Source organism: Heterocephalus glaber, unplaced genomic scaffold (assembly GCF_053883595.1).
Source record: "Heterocephalus glaber isolate CG9 unplaced genomic scaffold, H.glaber_assembly_v1.0 deba00001606, whole genome shotgun sequence".
Lineage (NCBI taxonomy): Eukaryota > Metazoa > Chordata > Mammalia > Rodentia > Bathyergidae > Heterocephalus > Heterocephalus glaber.
The window spans coordinates 42424312-42447513 of record NW_028258377.1 but is presented as its reverse complement, the minus strand read 5'-3'; the positions used below and the strand labels follow the sequence as shown (position 1 = coordinate 42447513).

The 23202-nt window shown below is 58.5% G+C and overlaps 1 protein-coding gene across 8 annotated transcripts in view; it reads left to right on the top strand.

Annotated features, from left to right (window-relative positions):
• Positions 1–2594: 2594 nt before the first annotated feature.
• Positions 2595–23202, top strand: part of Flt4 (fms related receptor tyrosine kinase 4) — a 35374-nt gene continuing 14766 nt past the window's right edge. For 7 of the 8 annotated variants that reach the window (XR_015444889.1, XR_015444890.1, XM_004836758.3 and 4 more), the window contains exons 1-11: positions 2595–2720; positions 16088–16184; positions 16551–16795; positions 16990–17102; positions 17216–17378; positions 17560–17699; positions 17976–18144; positions 18412–18529; positions 20413–20567; positions 20663–20825; positions 22176–22305. Coding sequence is in view for 6 of the 8 variants with exons in the window: in XM_004836758.3 (XP_004836815.1) it covers positions 2663–2720; positions 16088–16184; positions 16551–16795; positions 16990–17102; positions 17216–17378; positions 17560–17699; positions 17976–18144; positions 18412–18529; positions 20413–20567; positions 20663–20825; positions 22176–22305 (1551 nt within the window). In the remaining 2 variants the exon portion in view is untranslated. Of the gene's footprint in view, positions 2721–12551; positions 14068–16087; positions 16185–16550; positions 16796–16989; positions 17103–17215; positions 17379–17559; positions 17700–17975; positions 18145–18411; positions 18530–20412; positions 20568–20662; positions 20826–22175; positions 22306–23202 lie in introns of all 8 variants that reach the window. The other variant, XM_087195013.1, reaches the window with a different exon arrangement.

Below are 23202 nucleotides of genomic sequence, written 5' to 3'. Positions count from 1 at the left end.
AACTTCTGGACAGCAATGGAAACTACCAACAGAGTGAAGAGACAACCTACAGAATGGGTAAAAAAATTTAGCCAGCTACTCTTCAGACAAAGCACTACTACCTAGAAATTATAAAGAACTCAAAACAATTAGATACCCTCCAATTTAAAGACACAATCAAAACATGGGCATCTGAAATGAGTAAACATTTCTCAGATGAAGAAATGCACGTGGCCAATAAATACATGAAAAAATATTCAACCTCACTGGCCATTCAAGAAATGCAAATTAAAACAATACTGAGACCCCACCTCACTCCAGAAAACATGGCTGTCTTCAAGAATTCAATAATAACAAATGCTGGAGAGTCTGCAGGGTAAAAAGAACTCTTCATCATTGTTGGTGAGCTTGTAAACTGGTACAACTACTATGGAAATCAGTATGGACATTCTTCAAAACTTAAAAAGAGAAATTCCATTTGACTCAGCTATCCCCTTGTAGGTATCTTCCCAAAAGAGTTAAAGACATTGTATTACAGTTACTCTTGTTTATAGCAGCACACTTCATAATAGCTAAATCTTGGAAGCAGCCTGTATGCCCATCAACAGATGAATGAATAAAGAAAATGTGTTTACACAAAACAGAGTACTAGTCTGTCACAACTAGAGAGAAACTCGAGTCATTTGTAGGAAAATGGGTACACCTTGAGACCATAATATTAAATGACATAAATCATATTCACAAGCTTAAATATCGCATGTTTTCTCATACATGAGAAACTCTAATGCAGGGAGGGAAAAGGGGGGAGCAAAATAGAAGGCAGATAAATAGGAAGTAGGGCGATCTTTTTTAAATGAATGGGGAAACAAGAGGCAGAGGGAGAGGGAAAGGGGATGAGAAAATGAATCGAATGGAAAAAATAATAAAAGTAGACCTTTTGTAAATGGGAAGAGGACCAAGAGTTGGAAGGAGCAAGGAGGAAAGAGGAAGCTGGGAGGTAGAAAAAGAAAGAAAGGAAAAAGAGTTACGACGTATTACGTACTATACCAACTCCGACAAGTATGATCATCATGTACTGCAAACATGTACTAATAAAAAATAAATTTTAAAAACCCTATGATTTTAAGCACAATTCCAAATATGTTGTTAAAGTGTTTTGTCTATTTTGATGTCACAAGTTCATTTTTCTTGCACATGCGGTCTTCAGGCTGAACATAATATCATCTCACAATGTATTTGTTAACAAATTTGGTTTTTCTTGACAAAATTATTTTAAAACATAGCACTACACTGAATGAAAAAAGTGACAGTACTGTGTCACTGAAGGTGTGGAGCACTGGGAACTATTTACACTGCCACAGAAGTGCAAAATGGCACAGATAGCTTTTTTAAAAAATAGATGGCACTATCTACCAAAGTTGAAGACGCACATACCTAGCCATCTGGGAGACGGATGGGGGGGGGGGGAGATGCCATGCCAGGAAATATGTACAAGAGTGTTCACAGTAGCAAAAGTTGTAAACTGTTAACAATTCAAACTTCCATCACTAACAGACAGTGTGTCAAACAGTGGAAAACTATGCAGCTATGAAAAGGAGTAAGGTATAGCTTTTCATAGCAATGTATAGATGAATCTCACATATGATAGTGAATAAAAGAATACATATGGTACGAAGCCATTTAAATAAGGCTAAAGCGCAAGCAAAAGACACATTTGGGTGACAAAATGATAAAGCAGAGGTAAAGCAGGATAGTGAAAATCTCTGGGGATAATGAGGGACCTGTAAAGGAAATGGAGAGATTTCCGGAACACTAGCTAGAACCATTCTACATCCCTTGTAAACATAAGTATTTGCTTTCAATTTAATTCATATTACATCGATATATACTTTGTTTCATCTTAGGCTTATTTTAAAACTAAAAAAGGATGAAACTGAAAAGGCGTGTGACTTCATTTTTAATTCAGTTGCCTAGCTTGTCCGACATTATTTATTGAGTTACCTAAACCGTCCCCACTGGCTCGCGCGTCCCACTTCGTAACACGTTCAATTCCTCCTTGACAGTTGGGGGCCGTTGTTATCGACCGCCCGGTCACGGTTTCTGGAAGCGGGACCGCACTGCGCGGGGCGGCGGGTGAAGGGAGTAAACGACCGCGGGAGAGGCTGAACCTGTCATCCGCATGGGATTTATTTTTAAATAGGAAATTCCCGCGACAGCCCTGAAAGGAGAAAGGAAGTCTATGGGAGGCTTTGCCAAGTCAGAAAGTACAACGCTGTCTAGCAGGAGACCAGGAACGCGCCAGAGCGCAGCCGGGAGCTCAGGAGCCCCGAGCAGGCGCCCGGCCACGGACGGACTCCACCGGCACCACGGAGCGTGGAAGCGCCGCCCTTTCGAGCGGGGGCTGTTACCGTCTCGCCCGCTCTGGACTGGCACTCACCGCACGGGCGTCACGGAGTCCACCCCGGCGCGCGCCCTCGTGGCGTCCGGAGGCTCAGCGCGCACCTGCCCGGAGGGGCCGCCCAGCGGGCCGGCGCGGGGCGGGGAGGGGCGGGGAGGGGCGGGGCGACCGTGACGCCTCTCGGCCCGACCCCGCCCCGCCCCGCCCCGCCCCGCCCCGCCCGCCGGGGGCTCACTCCAGCCGAGCCGCGGCCGCGCTCGTCGGACCCGAGCCCAGTGGCCGGAGATGCAGCGGGGCGCCGCGCTGTGCCTGCGCCTGGGGCTCTACCTCGGACTGCTCGACGGTGAGCCGGGACGGGCTGGCGGCCGGGGCGGGCGGGAGCGCGGCTGCGGACACTGACCGGATGGGGCGCGCGGGCACTGCGGCCGGACGGTCCGCGTCCCAGCTCCGCGCCGCCGGCCGGCGCTGCCTCCTGGAGCTGAGCCGTCGGCGGCGTCCTCAGCCTGGCTCCCGGCGGTGGGGTCCCAGGGAGGTCCCCTGGGCTGCACCGCACGCCCAGAGGCCCCGCTCCCGGCCCGACCCCGGGCCCGGCGCTTCCCCAAGCCCGCAGGGGGCGGTGGAGGTCCCCGGGGGGCGCCCGACCCGCGTCCCCTTCCCGGGCGGGGACTGAGTGGCGCCCTGGCCAGCGCCTTCGTCGGAAGGGAGGGCGCCCACGGAGGCTGGAATTTGGGGACCCGTGCGCTCGAGAGCCGTGAGCGACTTGAGGCGCAGGAGTGCCAAGGCCGGGACTCCCCAGATCTGGGGACAGGAGGCTTGAGGGCCAGCTGAGCTCCCCGGACCAGAGGCCGCCCCGGAAGGGTCTTGGCACAGGACTAGCAGGTGTAGGTTTCTTTGCGAGTCGCTGGGGAGAGGAGCTGCGCAGTCTGAGAGCCCGGTCTGCGGGGAGGAGGAGGCGCAGAGGGTCGGATGGGGAGCTCGGGAGGAATCACTGGGGTGAAAGAGGATGAGCTGGAAGTCTCCCGAAGATGGTGTCCCTGGAAGCTAAGGGGTGGAGGGAGCGTCGTGGATGCCCAGTTGTTCGCCCAGGCGTGCAGGGAGGCCCAAATCCAGAGGGGGAATTTGGATACTTTTTATGCTACCCAATCTGAACACTGGCTGGTCCTTCATCTCTTCGTTCTCAGTGAGAGACGCATTTCACATGTGAGGAAGCTTAGACCAAGGACAGGCGAAACTTCCCAAGATCCTCAGGAGGCCCAGGGGAAGAGGGGAAGCAGTGAGTCAGGTCTTCCGGAGGCCAGAGCCTGGCCTGCAGTCCCCCTGCACCCTCACTGAGCAGGGGCTGAGCACCGGACACAGGGAGGACTCTGTCCCAGCCTGGGCAGGGCGTTCTCTTGGCTGTTTCTGGCTCTCCGCGCCCAGACCAGGGTCAGGATCTCACTGGTGCCCAGTGTTGAGTGGGGACCCAGGGTGACGGACCGGGCCCTGGTTGGGCAGCAGGGATAAGGAAGGAATGCACCTGGAGGCGCCAGACGCAGTGTCTGAGGCTGCCCAGACCGGCTGGGCTGGGCAGCTGTAGAGCAGGCAGAGCAGAGGGCCCACCACGGGCTCTGGGGAAGAAGTGGGGAAATGGGACATTCTGAAGGTGTGAGGAGTCCAGGAGGGCCAGTGGGAGGCGGAGGGGTGAGAGAAGGGTGCCGTTCCCTGGGTGATGCTGGTGACTCACCAGACCTGACCACGAAGGAGAGGGGAGGAGAGGCCGTCAGCTGCAGGTCGGCGTCCCTGACAGGACCTGGTGTGACTAGCAGGCAGACGCAGTGCAAAGAACATTCCTCCCTGAGCCCTGCACCTTGCCCCCCACCCCAGCTTGCTGCGCTGACAGGGGCCAGGAGCCCCCGGCCTGCAGCAGGCGCATAAACCTCTAAGCGTAGTCAAGTGTCCAGGAAGCCAGAGTGGGAGGCGGGCGAGAAGACTGCAGACCCCAAACTGCCTGCTCGGCGTGGCCCTGGCCTGCCCCTGGGTCACCGTGGAGCTCGGGCGCCTCCTCTTCCCTCGCTGCGCCTCAGTTTGCCCACTCGGGCCGAACAGCAGACTAACAAACGCTGAGCGACTGTTCTGGACTTCAAGGCAGGGCGCCTTGTTCAGTTCCAGTCCATGTCCCTGTGGAGATGGCAGATGGGAGCCCCCTGAGCCTTTATCTCTTGAGACTGGACCTCCTAGGGAGAGGCTCTCTCTGTACCTCAGGACAGTGGGCAGCCAGCTTAGGGACATACAGGGCAATCAGGAGGCGTCTGGATACCTGGGTTGTCCTGGCCTGAACTCACACATCTTTGCCGTGTCTGGGTCACACATGGCAGGATGTGGGGCCAAGCCCACGTTGCTCGGGGCCTGTGGACCTCCAGCCCTAGTTCAGGTGTTGCCCGCCTGCCTGCCGTGCTTGGGTACAGAGCCAGGATGGCACCGTGGGCCCTGCTCCCTCTCCAGAGCACAGTGCCCACCTGGCCAGGCCCTGACAGGGTGTGACAAGCGGCCTGCCCGGGGCGCTCCCCAGTGTACCAAGAAGGAGGCTGCAACCACAACCATGGCACCTGCTCATGGCGACCCAGGAAAGCTTTGGACCTGGCCCCACCCTGCAGGAGGTTCCCGGGTGCCAGACCATCGGGGACACAGGCGTGGCATCAGATATGTGTACCACAGGGATGAAGCGCTCAGGGGCCCCAGGGAAGCCCAGCTGGTGATGGGCTGAAAGGCAGCATCACTTCCAGCAAGGCGCTGCCTGGAGAGGTCTGCAGAGCCCCAGGAGAGGGAATTCAGAGCAGGCAAGGAACTCCTCAGAAGCCCAGCGACAGGAAAGTCTAAATGGTGCATGGAGACAAGTGAGCAGTCAGACGAGGCTAGAGCCTAGGATGGGGGTGACAAAGCAGGAGAGGATGACAAAAGCCAATGGCAAGGAGACACTGTCCAGGTGAGGCAGGAACCCAGGAGACACTGTTAATAGTCAGCGATGGTACCTGGTTTAAGCAATCCAGGTGGAAAGTGAGATTATTTATCAGATGCAGATGGGGGAGCAAATGTGGAGAAACATGCCCCCCAGGTGGGATGTCCATGGGACCTCCGGGAGCCCCCAGTTGATGCAGAGAGGTCTGGTAAGGATGGAGGAAAGGAGGCAGCACTTACATGTGATGGGACAGAGGGAATGAAGGAACTCAGAGATATTAAGCCGGGTCTTAGCATGTGTCTAATTTCCACCCCTCATGCTGTTTGAGGATTTGGCTCCACTGGGCAGATCTTCCTCCACCAGGGCCTCGCCTGTGCTTCACAGTCTTTTGAGAGGCCCTGAGAACAGAGGGTAGGCGGGGAGCGGAGTCCGAGCAACCTCTCACACTGCCTAGGCTGGCCTCTGATAGAGGAGTAGCCAACATGTCCCCCGGGAGCCAGGGATTCCTGAGTTTCGATCCTTTTCAGACACTGGCTTCCTCTGGGATCTCAGTTTTCCGGTCATGCCTAGGGGACAAGTCTGGGAGCAGGAAGGTGCGGGCATCCATTGCTAGCGGCAGCTGGGGTGCTGGGCCTGCCTGGTGGAGCTGACAGCAGCCACTCCCCCACTCACCAGGCTCCTGCGCCTGCGCCACCCCACTCCCTGCCCACCTGCTTACCTACCCGCCAGGCAGCCCCAGGGCTGGGTGGCAGTGGGGGAGCCCCTGCCACGTGGCCAGCAAGGTCAGCAGGGGTTCATGGGAAAGGACTTGTCGGCCACAGAAGAGGACATCCTGCCTGCGTTTCCCTCTTCCTGCGGCAGGAGCCAGTGGCCCCGATTTAGCAGCACGGGGGGCCACCTCTGAGCCAGCTGTGCTGTCTGATAACACAGCTCATCCTGCGGCTGGGGAGCAGAGCCCCGACCCCAGGGAGGCCAGGGCCACTGCCCGGCACTGCTGGCACACTGTGCTGTCCTGCACCCGGCACTCGGCGTCTGCCAGAACCCCTCCATCCCTCCACAACCTCCCAGGTACTCAGGCAGTTCACCCAACACTGGCCACACCCCCACGCCTGACTGCCCACCTCTGCCTGGTGTTTGCCTTCCTGCTGCCTCCAAGGGTCACTCTGAAGTGCAGATCTGAACCTCCAGTGCCCCCCACAGATAAGCACCAGCTTCTTGGGCCCATGGAACAAGTCCATCCTGCGGGAGTCCAAGAGCACCCACTGCCCTAACCAGCAACCCTGACCTGGTACCTGTCCTTCCTCTGCCCCAGCTGTGCCCCTGGGGAGGGCGAGGAGGGCAGGCTGCTCACAGTGGAAGGAGGGTGCCTTCGTCCCCACTGCCCGTGTGTCCCAGGACGCGGCATCCAGAATCCAGGTGGGCTCCGGCAAATCCCCGTCCTCACCAAACCCAAGTACTGTCCCCAGAGCTCCTTAAATGCCACTAGACGGTGGCTCATTTGTGTCAAGCCACACTCTTGGCCTGAACGTACCTGTATGAGCCACAGCCCACACAAGTGCACTTGGGTAACTGGCAAGGAGGGAGCTCCCCCCATGGAAAAGGGCTCATCGGCTCACTTCACTAGGCGTGTGCCGGTTTGAACTGGACACAGGCCTCCCTGAGCCCCCTTCCCGCCCACTCCCATGCTGAGGCGGAACCCGTGCTCATGCGCGCTGGGTCAGCACTCTGCCACTGAGCTGCACGCCCGGCCTCACTGCGCCTGCTCTGAGGAGCAGGAGATTAAAAGCAGAGTGTGCAGTGGCTCACTGGGTGCTAGGGTGCATGGGCTTATTTCAGTGTGGTGACAGACGTCTGTTTTCTGGTCCCATGTGGCATGGGGGCCAGGAGATAAAAAGGGGCAGGAACTGGCAGCTGATTGTCATTCCCCGTGGAAAGCCCTAGAGGGGCCAGGTGAGGTCCTACATGTCTGACCTCCTGGGACATTGTCACGTGGACATCCCTCGCGTGCCCCAAACCCTCACCTTCTTTTCCCAGGTCCGCCGCTCACCGCTGTGCCCGTCTGAGCGCCCACTGTCTCCACTGGCCCAGACACCACCTCCCGCACCTCCCCATCTGCCCATATGCTATGTGCTGTCCTTTTTGTTCCTTGCACCCCCGCCCCCAAGCCAGCCACAGTTCAGCCGCCCACCAAGTCCATGCTGGAAGCCACAGTGTAAAGACAAATGAAAGCCCCGACCTTAAATACGGAGTTGTCTAACGTGATAAGCCAGCCTCTCCACAGGGCTGCGGGGAGGTGCAGAGGTCTTGTGCAGGGCAGGTCTGCACGTGACCCTGGAGATGTGGCACAGCGCCGAGACATGAGCGGAGGAAGGGATTGTCCCAAACGCTTGCCACGCGGAGGCACAGCCTCCAGCGCTGGGGAAGGCAGCACAGCACTCAGACTCCACTGAGGCACGGGGAAGCAAGGAGCGGTTGAGCAGACAGGGACTTGTGTTGTGGAAAGCTCATCGGACCGTGGGTATGGACTGCACCCGTGGAGAGACCCTGCTGTGGAGCACTGAGGCAGCCCGAGCAGGGGTGGGAGGGGCCGATGGAGCAGGCTCAGCCCCGGAAGTCCTAGCAAGGGCCATCTAGCCAGAAGGTGTCCACTGCAAGGATCTGAGCCCTGCGAGAGCAAACTGCTCTGTCCATGCGGCAGCACGGGGAGGGTGCAGGGCCCTGGCTCTCCTGTCCACTCGTCCTTGGTGCCCTCCTCCCAAGCCAGCAAGCTCCCAGTCAGTCTGAAAACCCCATTTCAGGTGCAAGAATGAACACTGTGTGGTGGCCAGTCGACTGAGGTTGAGTGGCGTCAAAAATGCTGGTGGGATGACCTACAAGGAAGGATAGCCGTGTTTCCAGGGCTGAGAGAGGAAAGAGAATTTGATCCAATGAAAGCCTTTCCATTTCATAAACTGTAGAAATGTAAATAATGCTGCCACCTCTAGGAGTAAATAATGGCTTTCCAAAATCCTGTGCTCCAAGGATGATGTTACCGGTAATCTAACTGTGGGCAAGTTGGCCTCCGCGCGACTTCGTTTTCTCATCTGTACCATGGGCAGCAACAGCACCTCCCACGGGTCCTACTAAGCAGTGAAAGGTGCCCTCATGTGCAGGACTTCTTCCGCGAAGAAAGTGCTCAGTGTGCATTTGCTCTTATTGTTGCAACAGGATGTACAATATTGGTATAAGCAGGATTTGGAGGTCAGAGGGTACAGACGTGAGTGCCTGCTTCTCCACGCCCCTGCCCACGCCCGGAGGTATTTTCTGTTCCATACTCACTCAGCACATGAGTGCACAGCTGTGTGCTCCTGCCTCAGTTGTCCTCCCGCGCTGGATGGGTATGAGGCTGGGGTCCCTGAGGAGGGAAATGCAGGACAGCTCTCAGGAAGTGGGGAGTACTAAGTGGAGGTGAAGCAGTCAAGAATGGCACTCTCAAGACAGAGAATGCACCTAGTGAGCAGGACAGGGGCCTGGCCCTGAGCCTGGGACCCTCATCACTGCCCCCCATGCTCTATCTGCTGTCTGATTTTTGAGGTTACCTATGTTCCATTCAGCCTAAGTACTCACCTCCTGAGCCAGCAAGCTCCTATGCAGCCTACAAAGCCCATTTCAGCTCACATGAACACCCTTCATGCCCCAGCCACAGAGGCTTTCCCTGGCCCCTGCCTTGGGCACAGAAGCCCAGCGATGTGCAGCAGCTATGATAACTTGAGAGCATCGTCCAGCAGGCAGGTGCCAGCAAAGGGCTCAGTGGAGCTAAGCCAGCAATAGTTTATTCTTGCAGTGCTTCATAAGCTACTGTTCTGTTATTCGTGGTTCCCAGAGAACCACAATAGTAATAATAATCGGAATCTCACAAGTGGGAACACTGGGGCTTGGAGAAAGGAAATGAACTGCCCAAGTCCGTACACCCAGAGGCATCATGGGGTGCCCAGCCAGGCTCGGGGGGTGGCGAGCCCACTCTAGGAGCAGCTCTTCCTGTCCTGGCCATCTTTTCTCCTCCAGGGCGGGAGGTAAGGACCCGCCTTGACCCTCACTCTTGAGCTGTAGGGCACGCAGCTGCCTGCCAGGTATCTCCCAGGCCAAGCCCGGGGTGGAGGGAGAAAGTGCCAGTGCAGGGCTCCCGCAGCTGGAGTTGCCCCCCTCCCCTCTCCCCATGTACACACCTTGCCCCTAATATGGCGGGCCTGGCCTCTAACTGCCTTTGTCCTCCTAGGCATAGCTCCCCAGCAGTACAGGACTAGCACAGGGCCCCTGACTTCCACGTCACCCCAGGGAGAGAGCAAAGAAGAGCCAGATCCAAGGTGGCCAGGACAGGGCCATGCTCCCTGCCAAAGTGTGGAGGAGCCCCAAGCTCCTGGTGTTGGGCATGCTGGCCTGGGAACTGAGCCGTGGTCTGATGAGACACTGCAGCCCTGAGAGCCACTGGATGACACAGACCTCCCTGCACTGGTGGTCGGAGCAGGGCTGAGGTCAGCTTGCCAGGCATGGAGGGTAGGCGAGCACAGTGCACACGGCCTAAGCCTGGGCAAGGAGTGGCAAGCCTGCCGGGAAGAGCCACCAAAGGGGTCTGGGAGCCACGAGGTGCAGGTTGGAGGCTGCGGGGATCGTGAAGGCCAGTGGAGGGAAGGGGACAGAGAAGTCAGGATGCGGGCAGGAGGAGCCCCAGCTCCCTGTGCCAGCGCCCGCTGCCCTGCTGTCCTGGGACCCAGCCTGTCTGCTGCCTGGTGACTTTGTGACCAGGGGGAGGCGGCTCTCCAGAAACCACTGCGGCCCAGCCACCGTTGCCCTTCCAACCCACGGCACCCATAAAGGAGGTGCCTGCTCTCAGCCTCCGTTCCAAATCTGCCTGTCCTGTGTCTTGTGCAGGATTCCTGTTTCTTGGCAACCCCTCCTGGGCCCACCTGGGGCGGATCTGGTCAGGTGCCCACCCGGGGACATCTGTGGGATGAAAGTAAGCCTCGCCCCTCAGGGGTTCTCCCTGTGTTTAGTTGGGCTCCCCCTCAGTTGCTCAGGAAAAATGCTTTTGAAAAAAAAATAGCATCTGCGCTTTAAAGGACTTTCCCCAGCTGTAAGCTAGAAAGAGGGCCAGGACCCAGAACGAGGGCACCGAGGGGAGATGGGGCTCACAGGCCCACGTGGCTTCCTGCATAGAGGGGTCCCTGAGCTTCAGGTTTGGGTGCCCAAGTTGTGATCTGAGCACCTCTAGCCCTGCCTTGGGAAAGTATCCTGGCCAAGACTTGGGCCACTGTCCAGCTGCTGAGCCACTGCGTCTGAGGCCCCAGGCCTCAGTTTCCTCCTTTGTAGGCCAGACTCACCCCCCTCTCTTCCCTCTCAGGCTGTTGTGAGGCCCAAATGGGGCACTTACAACTGAGCTGTGGGACCCAGAACTGCCCGCCCCTCACGCGAGACGTTGTGCTTTCTTAGGGGAGGCAGAGAACCAGGTTGTGCTGCTCCCACAGCCCACTGCAGCTAATGTCAGGGTCACTAGAGCCCAAGGCCGGAGGGTGTCCCGGGGCTGCTGACAGACGGGAAGAGGAGGTGTGCACCCTGGCCCTGCCGACCTTGCTTCAACAGGCTTGGAGGCCAGAGTCCTGCTGGTCAGCGGAAGGAAGAAGCTAGTCCCCGGGCCAGGAACAGGAAGGCAGGGGGAGCGCAGCAGAGGCCAGGATGACAGAGCTTCCTGCTGTAGGAAGGGAAGGACAGTGGAGACAGACAACAGCCAGGCAGGAAGGATGCGCCTTCTTCAGGCTGCAGGAGGGGGCTGGGCAGTCATGGAGCAGCTAGAGGCACAGCCCTCAGGTCCCCATCTGCCCGGCTCCCAAGCACTGGGTTGCACGGTCTTCAGAGAGCCTGTTCTATAAAGGTGAAAGCATCTACTTCAAAGGAACAACCAGCCCTGACAACTCCAACCCAAAGGAAGCCCTCAGGGGTCTGTTTAGCCATCCATCTATCCAACCATCTGTCCTTCCACCCATTCGCCAATCTGTTCATCCAGTCATCCTTCTGCCCCTCTGCCCATCCATCCATTTTTCCATCCATCCATTCAGTCAGTCAGCAAGTATTTGATGAGCCTTTATTCTGTGCCAGGTGCTGGCTGGGCACCAGGTAGAGTGAAAAGAGGACTGTCTTCATCCTTACACCACTGAAACTTACTGCCAATGGAGGACATAGACAAACATAAATAAATAAGATCGTTACAAATTACAACCAGAAGGATAAAGCAAGTGACCCCGAAGCTGGGGTGGAGCCTAAATAGGGAACTTAAGTTTTATAAGGGTGAGGAGGCTGCATCTAAGCTGAGGGCTGGGAATGAGAAGCAGCCAGCAGTGCAGGGCCTCGGAGAGGAGACCTCAGGAAGACAAGGTGTAGGCAAAGGCCTTGGGGTTGGAAGGAACATGGTGTGCTGTAGACAATGTGGAGGAAGTGAACATGAGCTACAAGGAGATCACTCTCCAGAGGCCAGGCCTCCATTGAGAGTTGAGATTTTCCTGATCTTTGACAGTAGGAAGTCACTGACAGGTTGTAAGCATAGTGTGATGTGACCCTTTCGCATTTTAAAAATATCACTCTGCATGGAGGAGGAATAGAGGAGTGCAGGAGCAGCCCCAGGAGCCCACTTTGGGCCCAAATGTAGCTGCGCAGGGCCCCCCCGCAGGAGAGCAGGCGCCAACTCTGGGATGCACTGGGCTTGCTAGGCTTTGTGGGGCTGGATGGGGTGGGGAGATGGGAGCTATCCAGGGAGGAGCCTTTGGCAGGGGAGGAAGTCTGAGCCTGGAGCTCACCATCAGCAACTTGGAACACAGGGTGTCTGCGGGTTGTCCCAGTCCACCAGGCAGCTGCGTATATAAGGCTGAGTGGAGAAAAGTGGTCTGGAGGTAGAGACTGTGAAGCAGTCTGGACCCTTGAGAGAGAATGAGCAGCGACAGGAATTAGTGTTGGGCAAAGGAGGAGGAAGACGAGGGCAGATGGGGTCACAGGAGCCAGCAAGAGGAGAGGACAGCTCTGCTCCTTGACCTTGTGTGGCACGGCGGCCACCAAAGGCTTTGGCTGCCCGCTCGATGAAGTCGGGGTGTACCCCACCTGGGCATGTGAATGTGGGGGAAGGGATAATGAGCAGAGCTCTGGCTACCGAGGCAAAGAGGACAAGGAACAATGGCCAGAGGGAGTATGAGACTAGAGAATTGTTTTGTTTTATAGATTGAAGATGATTCCATGGACAAAGAATGGTAATCAGAAGAGGGAGGAATCATCTATGGGAATCGGATCACGGAGGGTTGGGACCTGAGCAAGATGGAGAGTTTGCCTGGGGAGCAGGAATGTCAGCAGGCCTTGGATGAGGGTCAAGGAGGCATCTCTGTCTGATGTTCCTGTGTTCATGCTGAGAGGGAAGGAGGAGGGAAAACCCTGAAGTGCCTCAGTGGGGGCCTGGATGAAGCCCGCACCCAGGAAGATAAAGAGGAAGCAGCCAGGGTGTGGGGTGTTGTGCTGCACTGCTGAGCTGCTTTCGGACATGATGGCATTGCAGGGCTGCAGTGGAGAGTAAGAGAAAAGAGAGAATCAGAATGATGGACATGGGTTAGCACTGCACAAAGTCAGGGGTGACACTAGCATGGTGTCAATGAGAGCAAGCATTGCAGGGCTTCTGATGTGGCAGAGGGCTTCACAGAGGCCGGACAGCACACCTGAGTGTGAAGGAGGCGACGGGGAGAAGCAGGAAGGCAGGCACTCTCAGTGACGGTGAAGTTTCTGGTGATGACTGTGTCCAGGGTGTGCCCCGGAACCCATGGCTACGGGGGAGTGGAGAGGAAGATCTCAAAGACAAGGGTACCAGGGATTCATCCGTGTGGATGCTGAGGTCATAGAGAATGGCAGGAGTGGGGGAGACAGGAAGCCAGGAGCTACGGTCAGCAGAGAATGAGGGGAAGTGACCAGGAGAGCAGCTGATGACAGCTTTAGTGGGGAGAGGGTGGTGCCACTGAAAGCAGAAGCCTCAAAGGGGTGGTTGGGGGGGCCAAAAGGGGAGCCCAGCAGTAACTGCCCCCCGGCAGTGGTGTCCTTGGAAAGCCAGGTTTCACATAAGACCGAGGGGAACTGGGCAGATGGTCCTGCTTAACGTAAGGGTGTGGATGCTTCCTCTGCGGCGAGAGAAGTGTCAACAAGCTCACATCTCACCCATCCGCCCATCCACCACCCATCTGTCCACTTGTGCACCTGATGTTCCATCATGTACGTCTCCCTTTTCTTACATCCACCCCCTGAATCTTAACCACACATCCCGTTTGGGGCTGAGGAACATGAGAACTGATTAGCATTCCAATCAGGATCCCCAAGGAAGACAAGGCAGAAACTGCCCAGATGATGGCGACTGCTCCACAGGGAAAGGACATGTGGACTAGACCTTCTCAAGAGAGAAACCCAAAGGAGAGAGAAGCTGGAATGTCCCAGGCCCAAGGACAGATGGGCAAAGCAAAGGCTCCAAGATATGAAGAAGCCTGACAGTTCGTGAGGAAGCTGAGAGGTCCTCGGCCTCGCAGGCGTTGACGCTGGAGAAAGGAGGGCCAGAAGGTGGCTGCTTATCTGCTTTATCTTGGAAACAACAGAAAGCCACCAAAGGAAGCCGGCTGACAGCTGCCATCGCTGTGTAGCTGGCCACTGCCAGGGCGTAGAGAGATGAGCACTTCAGAGAGGGGAGCCTCCGAGGTGAACCTCCGAGGTGAGGCGCTCAGCACAGCCCCTGCCTCTCCTCGACGTGGCCCGTCTCCCACAGTGAGGACCCACACTGGGCTGGGCAGGTCAGGGCCTGACCACTGCAGCTCTCCTGTGCTGATGGCCCAGCCCCAGGCCCCACGGGTCCATCAGCAGGGAGGGCACAGGACTGGCCCCCCACAGGCCCAGACCCACTCCCATCACCTCCTCAGTCCTGGGGCTCAGAGCACAGACCGCCATCCCCTCGATCACCCACGCATTTGCTGGCTATCTGCCTGCCGTGGCCTCGGTCGCTTTGACCGCCTGGGGAAAATCTTCCTCTCCTTCAAAGCCCCGCTCAAAGGTGTTGTGCTGGGGATTCCTGCCTAGCCCCTCACTGTCCCAGAGGAGAACCTTATCTCGTGAGACACCCTTGCCTTTGGCGTGATCTTCAGCAGCACAGCATGACCCAGTGCTGCCAAGTGCCTGGCCCTGCAGCTCACATGGGAGGCCTAGCAGGGGAACAGGCAGCAGAGCCCAGAGCCATCTCCCACCTCGGGGCCAGAGCAGTTGGCCTGAGTGCGAGGAAAAGGCACTCTTAGCCCGGGAGGGAGGACTTTGCAGCAGTCCTGCACTGTCCAGGAAAGGAGCTGCCTTCTTAGGGCAGGCCTCAGTTTCCCTGTCTGCAGGTGGGAGTAGATGCCTGAGAAGTGTTTTTCAGCTCTGGTCCGTGGTGCAGTGGTGCCTGGAAGGGTCTGGCACAAGGTGGAGCAGGATGGAAGGAGGGAGAGGCCAGCAGGCTGTGTTATCCGTGTGGTGCTGAATGCCCTTTTGGTATGGAGCGTGCTGTCTTGGTACCACTTGACTGGACAGCTTGGAGTCAGGGTGTGCAGAAGAGCGGATGATAGTGGTCCCTCAGGCTCTGCTGCACTCCGCAAGCTGCCAGACAGGACCCCAGGGCCTTGGGAGCTGGCTGGAGAGCAAAGGACTTGAACTTCGATCCCCTCTGAACCATGAGGGACTCGAAGAGGCTTGAGGCAGGAGAATGGGCTTTGCTGCCCCCCAGGAGGACAGGGACTTGGGGGGAGGGACAGGACACAGCTCCGGGCCTCCAGCCACACAGTCCTCCCTTCCTGTTGTCTCGGGATGGTCCTGGCAGGATGCATCTGCCAGAGTTCCAGGCCCATTCCTCCCCCAAGGCCTGCACCCACCCCCACCAGGGTACCCCCCCCACAAGAATGTGTCAGAGACACAAATATGCATGCTTACACACACACTCAAAGAAACACACATCAGAGAGACTCAGATTCACACACCCAGGCCCACAAATGCAAACAGATGTGCACACACAGAAGACCCACACCTTTCAACACGTGCAAATACACAACATCCACTCGGAGGATGCTGGGGGTGCGGAGCTGGTGGGCAGCAGGGCAGGGGGCCTGGTCCCAGTCGCCTGTGGTCATGGAGGTGTGCAAACAGGTAAAGCAGCACAACTGTGCACCCGAGGAAGAGGGGAGACCCAGGTGTAGGGAGGCCTGGCCCGTGGAGAAGCAGATGGAGCCATGAGGCAGACTCCCTGGGACACAGGCAGATGGGGCAGGCAGGCTGAGGCTGGGCCTGCTTGGGGAGGGCCTGGGACGTGCAGGGCCACTTCGAAAGCTTGGATGACCTGGCGTTCAGGAGGGTGGGGCTTCAGGAAGAGCTATGGAGCCGCGTGCTTGACCCTCTGCCCGCCAAGGAAGATGCCAGCTGTCCTCTCTACCTCCTTTCTGGCAGCTCCCCTCACTCCGGCCAGAAGTCAGGGTTCAGTCCCTCTCAAGCCCAGAGTCACTTGGAGCTGGGTCAGCTGTGAGCAGGGGCAGCCTGAGGTGGAGCTTACTGGATACCCTGGGGTACACGTGGGGAGACCAGCATGTGCCGAATGAGAGCCACCAGGCTGCTCCTGGCAGGAAGCGGGGGTCCCAGAAGGCCCAACAGTGACTGATGGACACTGTCCTGTGAACTCGGGGTGGCCCAGGGGCACACTAATTCTGTCTCCCGCCTAGGCCTGGTGAGTGGCTACTCCATGACCCCCCCAACCCTGAACATCACAGAAGAGGTACACATCATCAACACCAGTGACAGTCTGGCCATCTCCTGCAGGTACAGGGGCTCTCCATGGGCAGCCCAGGGAGGCCGCAGAAGGCTGAGGAACTTCCTTCCCGAGGCAGAGAGGCCAAGGGGCTCCCAAGGGGGCACCTGGAGGTTCCCAGACACAGGCACCCTCCCCTCACCCACCCACCCACCCGCACCCCAGCCACCCTGCACTGGCCCGGACCAGCTGCCCTCCCTGCCCCAGGAACCAGGCAGAGGTACTGCACCTCGGGCAGGGGCTGTGGAGTGTGCCCTGCACTGTCCTGTCTGCAGTGACAGAGGATGGGCAAAGCTCTTAGCCCTGGAGCAGGCTCCTCGGGGACTGTCCCCTTGGGCTCTGGGGGGGTGCTCCTGACCACTCCCTTTCTCTGCCAGAGGACAGCACCCCCTCGAGTGGGCCTGGCCAGGGGCTCCAGAGGCACCAGCAGCCGGGGGGAAGGAGAGCGAGGACTCGGGGTTTGTGCGAGACTGTGAGGGCACAGACGCCAGGCCCTACTGCAAAGTGCTGCTGCTGAGTGAGACCCACGCCAACGACACGGGCAGCTATTGCTGCTACTACAAGTACATCAATGCCCACATCGAGGGCACCACAGCTGCCAGCACCTACGTGTTCGTGAGAGGTGAGGCGGGCCGTGCGAAGGGGCCGGGCATGGCCAGGCCCCTTGCTGTCCGTGCTCGCCCCCAGCCTGCCCTCTCTGAGTGGCCGGGAGGGAGACGAGGGTCTCGTCCCACCCCTGATGGCAGCAGGCGAGCTGCCCCTAACCCTGGTCGGGCCCCTGAGCCCTGCCTCCCTCCACTCCTGGCCCCTCCTCAGACCACGAGCAGCCGTTCATCAACAAAGCCGACACGCTCCTGATCAGCAGGAAGGAGTCCACGTGGGTGCCCTGCCTGGTGTCCGTCCCCGGCCTCAATGTCACGCTGCACTCGGTACAGTCCCCACCCCAGGCACACCCCTTCTGCCCCATCCCTGGGAAAGGTGGCCACTGGTCTGGCCAGGCAAGCACGGCAGGCACGTCCTGAGGGTCACCGTGTCCCTCCAGCAAAGCTCCGTGCTTCGGCCTGACGGCCACGAGGTGGTGTGGGACGACCGGCAGGGCATGCAGGTGCCCACGGTGCTCCTCCGAGACGCGCTGTACCTGCAGTGCCAGACCAGCTGGGCCGGCCAGGACTTTTACTCCAGCCCCTTCCTCGTGCACATCACAGGTAGGGGCTGATCGGGCTCTGCTGGAGGAGACGGGGCCCCTCCGCATTCCCAGTCATGGGTGCCTCAGGGGCACCGGTGATTTGAGGGCGTCCTGTGCTCTGTGCCCCGGGCTCTTGTGTGGTGGGTGTCCCTGTGCATGTCATGTGAGGGACACGGGAGCCACTGTGTGTGTGTCACCAGGCAATGAGCTCTATGACATCCAGCTGTTCCCCAAGAAGTCCCTGGAGCTGCTGGTTGGGGAGAAGCTAGTCCTGAACTGCACTGTGTGGGCCGAGTTCAACTCGGGTGTCACCTTCGACTGGGACTATCCGGGGAAGCAGGTGAGGGTGGCTGCCCTCCCTGCCAGGGTGCCTTCCTTCTGCCCACAGCTGTCCTTCCCCTCCCCAGGAGTCCCCGTCACCTGTGCCCGGCACACGATGGGCCTTTAGAGAGGAGATCCACACTCAACTGGCCCCAGGAACCCCAGTCTATGGGGAGTTTCCCCCACAGAAAACTGTAGGCTTCCAGAGCTACCGCCGGCTGGGCAGGGTGTGTGCCTCGTGGGTTAGCACTGCCAGAGCCGCCTGCTGACCCTGGGCTTCCCTGGGTGTGGGCAGGCAGAGCGGGGTAAGTGGGTACCCGAGCGGCGCTCCCAGCAGACTCACACAGAGCTCTCCAGCATCCTGACCATCTACAACGTCAGCCACGCTGACCTGGGCCGGTACGTGTGTGAGGCTGACAACGGCATCCAGAAGTTCCGGGAGAGCACAGAGGTCATCGTGCACGGTATGACCACCAGCACGTCCGAGGGTGGTTCCTGGAGAACAGGGGTCCTTGTGTGCTGTGGGCCAGAGGTCACGGCACACCTGCTCAGCAGGGACTCCAGCCAGAGGGAGGGGAGCATGAGAGGAAGCCCCGCCCAGCTCATCTTGCTAGGGCACTGTGGGCCCCGGACTGCTGGTGGCTGGCTTTGGGGCCGCAAGGACCACGGCTAGGGATCCCTGGTCAGTGATGAGCCACCCCAGATTCACACTGATGCCTCCTGTCTGGCAGAAAAGCCCTTCATCAGTGTCGACTGGCTCAAAGGACCAGTCCTGGAAGCCACAGCAGGCGACGAGCTGGTGAAACTGCCTGTGAAGCTGGCAGCGTACCCCGCGCCGGCATTCCAATGGTAACGGTTCGGGCCCCTCCCTGTGCTGCCCCACTAGGCCCAGAGGAGAATGGACCAAAGGGCAAGAAGGACCGAGGGGCAGTGTCCTTCCCCACAGAGCCTTACCCCTGCCACCCAGACAGGGACCTTCCTAAGGAGATCCTCTAAGATCATATGCGTCGTTCAGTGTTTAGCTGGAAGGAAGGTTGGTCTGGGAGAGGTTTACAAGGGGGTGTGGTGGGCGCCACGTGGGCTTTGCTTGCCTGCTATACTGCCCGCTGCTGCACCTGCGTGCTCGGTGCACCTGGGCCTGCAGAGCTCGGTGCTCTCAGTGCCTCCCTGGGGGCTCCCTCGGCCCTTGAAACATCAGGCTGGACATTCATACCTCATGCCTGTGCCCCAGGCCTCCTGAGAGCAGCACGCACTCTGTCCTGGCCCAGCACCCAGAGAAATCTGGTCCTTCCCAGCCCTCTGGCCAGAGCCTGGGCCCTGTCCCTGCCCTTCTCTGTGACCCCAGCAAGTCGCGTCCCTCTCTGAGCCCTGACTGCTGTCAAGCTGAGAGCAGATGATTGCTGTGTCCCTTTCGCACAGGCTTCTGCCCAAGAGACAGCCCTTCCCCAGCCCACACTGCCGTGTGTCTGGCTTAGCACACCCAGCACCCAGAGACGGCTGCCGGAGTCTGGAGCACAGGTTCCAGGCCTTTGGAGATTCCAGTCCCGAACTAGGGAGGAGCCTCTCTGTGGAAGGAGGCACCATCTCCACACACAGCAAGTCTGGGAAGCATCCCCAGGGGTCAGGCCCTGCTCCTCACGTAGGGCACACGGCCCACAGCCCCATGGCAGGACAGACAGTCACATGCCTAAAGACCAGTGTGCTGATGAACAGGACAGCAGGGAGGGCAGGCGGAGCCAGGGGCCATGTTACTAGGATGAGTGAGAGAGGCCTCTCGGACGACCTCAACACTCCACCCCGTGAAGGAGGGAGAGGCCCTGCCAACTGCCACTTGCAGGAAAGAGCATTCCTGCAAGGGCTGCAGCAAGTGCAAAGGTCCTAGGGAGGCCGCATGTCTAGAGAGCTCAAGGAAAGATAGAGCTGGGATCCAGGAGACAGCAGGGGCCGCCTGGCACGGAGAGCCGCTCGGCTGCTCCCGCCTTCACTCTTCGCGCAGCCGGGGCGGCGGGGGGGGGGGGGGGCCACTGAGGGCAGTGGTTGGGCCCCCGACTCGCGCCAGCCCAGCTGATGTTGAGGAGCAGCCAGGGGAGACCGGGGAGGGGCAGAACCCTTCTGGGCTGGGCCTGGTGAGTCTGGCTGCAGAGGAGCACAGCCTCACTGCTGCCTGGGGGAGATCTGGGCTGCTCTGGGGCGCCTCAGGAATGTCCGAGCCAGCAGCCTGACAGGGTTGTGACCCTCGGCAGGCGGGGCCTCCAGGCCCACTCGAAAGCCTTTGGCCACCTGCTTCCCAGGCCAGAGCCTGCTATGCCACCACATGCCTGCGGGCCCTTCTGGGTCCTCCAGAAGGGACCACTTGCTCTGGCCTCGCCCAAGGCCAGGCCGCTTGGCCTCCACTCCCCTCACTCTCTGGCAGCACATATGGCTTTCCACGTCTGTGGGTCCACCTGACCACAGACAGAAAATACCAGGCAAAGACTGTCCTCACACCGAGCTTGTGCAGACTGCTTGGTACAGTTCCCTGACGCTTTAGCAGAGCAGTAGTTCACACAGCTCTTGCATCGTTTTGCGCATTAGGCCCTCCAGAGATGATCTGTAGTGCGTGAAGGCTCTGCGTAGGTTACACGCACCCACTGCAGCCCTGTACGGGAGGGACTTTTGCATGCAAGGGTCCTGGAGCCATTCTGGTTGGAGGGATGGAGCCACACAGTCCCTGAATCCCCTCCTTGGACCAGGTACAAGGACAGAAAGGCGGTGACTGGGCGCCACAGCCCGCATGCCCTGGTGCTCAAAGAGGTGACCGAGGCCAGCGCGGGCATCTACACCCTCACCTTGTGGAACTCTGCGGCCGGCCTGAGACGCAACATCAGCCTGGAGCTGGTGGTGAACGGTATGGGCCGGGCGCGTGGGAGGGGACGGGAGGCCAAGCAAGCAGGCGGGTGAGGCGGCAGCTCTGGCTGACTGGCCGTGTGCCTGTGCCCTCAGTGCCGCCCCACATCCACGAGAAGGAGGCCTCCTCCCCCAGCACCTACTCCCGCCACAGCCGCCAGGCCCTCACCTGCACAGCCTACGGGGTGCCCCCGCCCCTCAGCGTCCAGTGGCACTGGCGACCCTGGACGCCCTGCAAGACGCTGGCCCAGCACAGCCTGTAAGTGTGACTCGAGCGTCTTTCCTCATTTCACAGTCCTGTTCCCGACCTCAGCCGTGGTGGGCGGACCCCTATCCCAGCCGCTCTGGCTGCCCGGGCTTTGCCCCCACGCCCTTCCTGGGAGCCCTACCCAAAACTCGAGCTTCCCTTTGCTTCTGTTGCCTGGGCTTTTGAGATCTTATTCATAAACCCTTGCTCAGAACAATGCCACGGAGCATTCCCCTGCTTCCTTCAAGGCTTCCACTTAAGTCTAACCTCTTTGGAGCTGACTTTTACAAATCGTGAGAGGGGTCCATCTACTTCCATTCTTCTGCATGTGGATATACATTTTTCTCACCACCACATATTGAAGGGACTGTTCTTTCCCCAGTGTGTCTTCTCAGCACCTTTATTGACAACCAGTTATCTGTAAATGTGTGGATTTATTTCTGGGCTCTGTTCTGTTCAATTGGTCTATGCATCTGCTTTTATACCACTACCACGCTGCTTTGGTTACTGTAGTTCTGTGGTATGTTTCAAAGTCAGGTAGTGTGATGTTCCAGCTTTGTTCCTTTTACTCAGAATTGCTCTGATAGGTAGGGTATTTTGTGATTCCATATGAATTTTAAGACTGTTTTGCTACTGCTCTGAAGAATGTCATTGACATTTTGATAGGAATTGCATGAAATCTGTAGATGGCTTTGAACACTATGAACATATTAACAGTGTTAATTCAGCAGTTCGGCCCTTGCCAATCCCTGGCCTTTCCTGGCCTGGGCAAAGTTCCAACTCTTCCTTATGTCAGTCCTGTGCCAGCAGGACCGGGTGGGCAAGCTGGCTGGGCTAGCCCCACCTTCTTCCCTCAAAAGGGAGACCCTCTAAACACACAATTGGACCACCCAGGGATGATGAAAAAGGGACCTCTGGGCCCCAAGGGTCCCCAGCACCACCAAGAGGGCAGGCCTGGGGTAGACTGCCGAACTTGTGCCGAGTCCCTTTGCACACCAGCCACACGTACTCGGACACCCACGTGCATCGGTACAGCTCTCGGTTCCCCCTTACAGACGAACACACAGGGTCAGAGAAGGGACACAGTTCTCAAGGTCCTAACAGTAAGCAACAAAGCGTGTCCAACTGCAGTCTGTGCCATCCCACCCTGAGCTGGATGTCAACAGGACAGAGAGGCAAGGAAACCACTTAGGGCAGAGAAAACGGGCATAGAAGGGATAGGAGAGGACGGCGCCGTCAGCAGCGGTCTTGGAGACACTGGGGATGACTCTGAGGATGGCCAAGGTTTGACCACTGTGCCCCAGATGGGCCCAACCTGGCCATATCCCTGATCCGCCCTTGTCCTTCCCCCGGCTGCGGCAGCCGACAACACCGGCAGCAACGAGATGGCATGCCACAGTGCCAGGACTGGCGGGAGGTAACCGTGCAGGACGCTGTGAACCCCATCGAGAGCCTGGACACCTGGACCGAGTTTGTGGAGGGAAAGAACAAGGTACAGGCCAGCCAAGCCATCAGGCAGCCAGGGGAGAAGGAGGAGGTTGGAGGGCTGGCTCATGCCTCTCTTCCCACCTGGCCTCCAAAGCTGTGGGGGCAGCAGCTGGGAGCTGGGTGACCTTTCCGCAGGCTCTGGGCCTCAGCTTCCCTGCATGTGAATGAGGGCCAGGCCTCTTGCTGCTCCCCAGACAAGGAAACTGAGGTCTAGTGCCTGCTGGTCAAGCCATGGGCCCCAGGGCGGGAGAGGATGGGGCTGGAGGCCGATCAGGTTTCCACAGGAGGCTGCTGAGCCCGTGGACCAGCCTGGGGGCAATGCTGAGAAAGGCCAGGAGGGGGAAGGGGACTGAACAAAGGCACCCACTTCCTACGGTCACTTCCTGTTTTCCTACACACCTCCAGAGCCCCTTCCTGTTCCAGGCCTGGCCAGGAAGTGCCCGGCTTGGGGTGGGGGTGGGGGGTCTTTGGATGGTAGGCAGGGCCTGGGGCCCTCTCTCCTCCCCTACTTCTCCATTTTCCTACTCCAGAGCCAAAATCTTGTGGAAGCCTAGGAACCCCCTCCCCTCAGACTGTCCTGGACGAGAGCTGCTCCAGGCCCTGGGGCTGATGTAGGCACACAGTGATCAGCCACCAACCTCAGGCCACGGCCTCACCTCAGCTCAAGAGTAGCTGCTCCTTGCTTTTAACCCTAGCTTGGCCTCACCCAGCTGCCAAGCTGGCTCCTGGCCCCTCAGCTATCTGAACCCAGTCGCAGACAGAGTTCTCCCTGGTCCGGCCGAAGCTGTCCTCTGATCTCAGCACAGCCTAGGCCAGATGCCTGTACACTGACCCTTGGCTTTTCTGGGTAGCTGCCCCTCTCTGCTGTGTGGAGACCTCCTCTTCCCTGCTTCACCACCCC